This window comes from Carlito syrichta, unplaced genomic scaffold (genome assembly GCF_000164805.1).
Source record: "Carlito syrichta isolate Samal-C Ts95f unplaced genomic scaffold, Tarsius_syrichta-2.0.1 Scaffold308205, whole genome shotgun sequence".
NCBI classification, from domain to species: domain Eukaryota; kingdom Metazoa; phylum Chordata; class Mammalia; order Primates; family Tarsiidae; genus Carlito; species Carlito syrichta.
In genome coordinates, this window is record NW_007252301.1 from 36,343 (window position 1) to 41,422 (window position 5,080).

The window sequence follows — 5,080 nt, forward strand, 5'->3', positions numbered from 1 at the left end:
GGTCGAGGCTGCGGTAGCCGGGAGCGGCCACTGCACTCCAGGCTGGGTGACAGAGTGAGACTCCAACTCAAAAAACAAAACAAAACAAAAAAAAAACAACCAAGTAGTTGGAACTACAGACACATGCCACCATGCCCAGGTAATTTTTCTTTTATTCACTGTAGAGATGAGGTCTCGCCATGGGTTTGGGCAATCCTCTCACCTCGACTTCCCAAAGTGCTGGGATGGGAGGCGTGAGCCTCTGTGCCCAGCCATGCTGCAGCTCTTAACTTAGTGACCAGACACCTGGGGCCCGGCTATCTCCTCACAGGGAGGACAACCCATGCCTGGACAACGTGCTGATGGGCTCGTACAACCACGGCCAGGGAGCAAGCCACAGGGCCCACAGGCAAGGGCTGCCAACCCCAGGCACAGGCAGCAGGAACACCCGACTCTGTGCCGGGACCGCGAGCTCCAGGTCCGAGCTGGGGCTACGTGCCCACCCCAGTTCACCCACCGGCCCCACCAGGGGCGCATCCTCCGCCACTAGGTGTGCAGCAGTGAACGCAGGAACCCCAAAGGGACCCAAGGGAGGCCCCAGCCCGACAGGCCCAGCACGGGCGTGGGGCTGAGGACCCAGGTACAGCTGAACGATGCAGTCTGCAGCCGCTACTCTGGGGCGCTGCCAGCCCCAGAACCAGCCACTGCCTCAACGTTCCGTCACAAGTTCCTTGCGCTGCCATTCCCCACAGCTGCGACTGGGCGCCTGGCCTCTCCAGCGAGGGCTGCTGCCCTGTGCTCACCACCCCTCTGCCCTTGTCCCTGCAGCCCCTGCCCCAGTGACGCTCCAAGCGACAATGCCACGAGCTGTTCCTGTTCAGGAGTCCACAGGCATCCAGGCTCAGCCATGGTGGCGACACCGAGCAGGACAAGCAGCAAACGGTTCGAGAAAACCTTCTGGGGCAGCAGGCGGGCCCAGAGCCAGGGAGCCAAGGCCGCAGGAATAGCCACAGCACGTGACTGGTGTGACTGAAGGAGGAAGGCACGGGTCAGGGACCCGGGCTGCAAGCACCCGAGGACACCGTCTCTCGTGTCGAGGATGCCTGAGGGCGCACGCCAGTGGCTCCCGGCCCAGGGGCACAAAGCTGACAGGGTCTGGGGGTTGGCAGAGCACCTGGGCACGGCAGCTGCTCTTGACGCCCATCCCCACAAGCAACCCACCTGCCGCACGAGCACCATCCGTCCCGTTCCCCAGAGGGCATCCCTCCCGCATCTGCTCCACTGCCACTCAGCCAGCCACAGAAGAGAGGCACCAGCGCACCAGCTCACACACCAGCACGCACAGCCGGCGGGCCACCAAACAGGAGCTTCCTCAGGGTGCTGGAGCAGCCTCGAAAGGCCGGAGGAGTCCCGGTCGCCCAAGTCCACCCAGAAGAGGCAGCAGGAGCCTCGAAGGCTTCTGACAGGAAGGGCGGAAGCGAGGGACGACGCCAGGACTCCTGGGACCACAAGGCTTCTGCTCCCCAGAACCGCGAGCCCTTCCCTGCCTGGCCCAGCTCACCGCCCGCCGTCTGGAGGACAGAGGCCCCACCCACAGAGGAGGCCACACCCGGGCAACCCCAGAGACCCAAAGGGTGTCCACAAGGGCCATGAGGGCACGGCAGGACAGGAGGGGCTCAGAGGAGGGCGGTGGAGAGCCTGGGCATGAGCAGTGGCACTCACTGTGTATTCGGCATGCTTTTTTCCATACCATTTCATCCACTTCCTGAACTCTCGGTCCATGGTCTGCAAAGAAGCAAACAGCCCCTTAGCACTGTGGGCGGCCGGGCCTCAACCCGCCTGGGGAAGCGCACGCACAGGACTCGGCTTCCGCCCCCACACGGCCCCACTGTGGCACATCAGGGGATGTGCAGCCCGGGGGGGTCACTATGGGCCCCCAGGTTTCCCAATGTTCAGGCAACCAGAGCCACCGGGCACCCATGCTGAACACTTCTGTGGGGAGGGGGGCTGGTCAGACATGTCCCCTCCCCAAGCCCTGGTCCCCAGCCCAGGAAGACAGAGGTGACGGTGGCACCACAAAGACCTGATCCTGACATCAGGTGGGTGGGGCAGCAGGGAGACCAGTGGCCCACCAGAGACCTGGACCCGGAATGCGATGCCCGGCCACCAGGAAGTGACGAAGTGAATGCCCAACATCCTCCAGGACAGGCATCCCCAGGCAAGGGTCTCAGGGGCCAAGGGGTGCAGCCGGGTTATCCCCACCTCCCTCGGGTCACACAGTACATGCTGGGACACACAGGGCACTAAGAACCCCAAACTTCCTGAGGCCTGGCAGGGATGGCTGGTGATGGGCTGTGAGCACCTAACACAGGCACACCCTCAACGCAGCCAAAGGTGTTCAAGTCAGGAAAAATACCCCCTGGGCCTGGAAGCCCCCAGGGGTGGGTGCAGGATGCACAGGGCGTCCCTTTTCGAGGGGCCCATCCCCAACACACACGCCTGGCCCACAGACCCACTCACCTCCGCGTACTTGGCCGGGATATCCGCTTTCTCGACGCCATAGTGATGCTTGCAGTTAGTGGCCGCTGCGACCTGGAGCACGACTTGGCCCACCCCTGCAACCAGAGAGACCATCAGATGCCAGACAGCGTCCAGGAGGGCCTGCCCACCGGGGACGTGGGCACAGGCCACAAGGACGAGGCCACTGACATGACAAGGGTGAGGCCACGGGGTTCCACACACGATGCTGAGGTCACCCAGGCCTCTCCCACGAGCCAGGCTGCAGAGAAAGCCCAGGGAACACCCACAACACCTTGTCATCCATGACACCCCGAGAGAGCCTCCAGGAAACACCCGGTCATCACCCAAAACACCCCAGGAGAGGCCCCAGGGAACACTCACGTCTTGTCATCACCCACAATACCCGGAGAGAGTTCCCAGGGGCACATCTCATCACCCACGACGCAACTCAGTTACCCCCAAACCAGAACCCTAGGCCAGACCTTCCAGTCCAGGGTCCTGCGTGGTGTTCGTGCTCAGACATGACTCCCCGAGCCTCGCGGGCCCAGAAAGGCTCCATCCGCCCTAGATCACCCCCATGACGCCACTGCAGACACGCGGAAACGTGGCCGAGCAAATATGAAGCTCCTTGCCAGCACCTAACAGGCTCGTTCCAGGACCAGGGAGGCTGCGAGGAGCCCTCAGGCACTGCCGTTTCGTGGCACCCCTGCCAACCCCGAGGGGCCTGAGTCGGAAAGTGAGAGCCACATCTGCAGACATCATACACAGCAGGGGCTGCGGGACCACGCCCTCCCGTGCCAGTTGATCTCTGCGCCGGTGACCACAATGAGCCCTGACTCTCAGTGGGAGCACCGAGTCCCACGTGCACCCGGGAGACACAGACGCGAGCGAGGCCAGGGTGGGCGCAGACACCAGGGCCTCGTGCAAACCCCGGGGTCCGCTACAGAAGCAGTGCACTGGGTGACCGCCTGGCAGCAGTGTCCCCAGGGGGCCGTGGGGAGGGGACGAGGCCTCGAGGATTCTCCTGCACAGACGGCCAAGCGAGCCTGTACAAGGGCTGGAGACAGCTGGGGCCCCTGTGCCCTTTGCCCTCTGGCACATGAGTACACATTAGGAGGCGCCGTCTTGGAGGCAGAGCCCGGGCCCTCACCAGACAGAGTCTGCGCTTTGGACTTCCAGCCTCCAGACTGGTGAGAAGTAGACATCTGCTGCTTACCAAGTGTCCAGGGACAGGCATTGCATTACAGGGGCAGGAGCGGGCCAGGACAGTGGAGACACGTAAACCGCATGCCTTAAACGAACTTCAGATGAAGTTGAGCATGCGTAACAACCCATGGACGGGTCTACTTAAAAAGGGCTTAGCTGGGCTCGGTGGCCTAGCCTGTAATCCCGCATTTTGGGAGGCTGAGGTGAGTGGATTGCCTGAGCCCGTGGGTTCGAGACTCGCCTAGGCAACTTGGCGAGACCTCATTTCTACAGTAAATCAAAAAATTAGCTGGGCGTGGTAGCGCGCGCCTGTGGTTCCAGGTACTTGGAAGACTGAGACGGAAGGATCGCCGGAGCCCAGCAGGTGGAGGCTGCGGTGGCCAGAAGCGGCCACTGCACTCCAGTCTCAGTGACAGAGTGAGACTCCAACTCAAAAAAAAAAAAAAAAAGGGCTTAACCAGTCAGGCATGATGGTTCACATCTATAATCCCAGCACTTGAAAGGCTGAGGCCAGAGGATTGCCTGAGTCTAGGAGTTCGAGATCAGCCTGGCAGCTTGACGAGACCTCGTCGCTAAAAAACAAACAAAAAAAGGGGCTTAACCAAGCCAGGCACAATGGCTCATGCCTGTGATCCCAGCACTTTGGAAGGCTGAGGCCAGAGGATTGCCTGAGTCCAGGAGTTTGAGACCAGGCCCCCGGCAACTTGGCAAGACTTCATCTCTACCATAAATCAAAACAAAAAACCAAAAAACGGGGCACTGTGGCCGCACATCTGTGGTTCTAGCTACTTAGAAGGCTGAGGCGAAAGGACCACCTGAGCCCAGCAGGTCGAGGCTGCAGTGGTTGTGAGCGTGCCACTGCTCTCCAGCCTGGACAACAGAGTGAGATTCCGACTCAAAAAAAAAAGGGAGCTTAACCTAGCGTTGACATCACCAAAAAGTCACCTCACACCCATCTTCCGGCCACTTCCCCAGTGCCAAAGCCAGAGCTGTTCTAGATGGAACCTTCGCGTTCAGAGGCATGTGTCTAAGGTGCAGTGAGGTCTGAGGGGCCTGCACGGTCCTACCCTTGACAGATGGTGAAAAGACAGCCCTGCGACCTTGGCCAGGGGTCCCATCAGGAGTTTCTCAGCCAGCCAGGCTGCTGACGGGGTGAGGTCACCCTGTGTGCAGCTGCACAGAGCCCTGGACCAGCAGCTGGGACATCCCCTGCAGAGGCCCCGCTCGAGCAAGAATACAAGAGAAGTCCCCAGACAGAGCCTGGTGGGCAGGAAGGGTGGGAGAGGCGACAGGACACCAGGGAAAGAGGGGACAGCCCAGGAGGAAGGGGAGCGCCCCAGAGGCCGGTGTCCAGGGGCCTGTGGGGAGGGGTGGG

General features: G+C 61.5%; 1 protein-coding gene across 1 annotated transcript in view; it reads right to left on the reverse strand.

Moving 5' to 3' along the window:
* Window positions 1-5,080, reverse strand: part of DOT1L (DOT1 like histone lysine methyltransferase) — a 44,430-nt gene that overhangs the window by 33,418 nt on the left and 5,932 nt on the right. The window contains exons 5-6 of the mRNA XM_021716158.1: window positions 2,500-2,599; window positions 1,702-1,764 (exon numbers count right to left, since the gene is read on the reverse strand). Of these exons, the coding sequence (XP_021571833.1) occupies window positions 1,702-1,764; window positions 2,500-2,599 (163 nt within the window). The remainder of the gene's footprint in view (window positions 1-1,701; window positions 1,765-2,499; window positions 2,600-5,080) is intronic.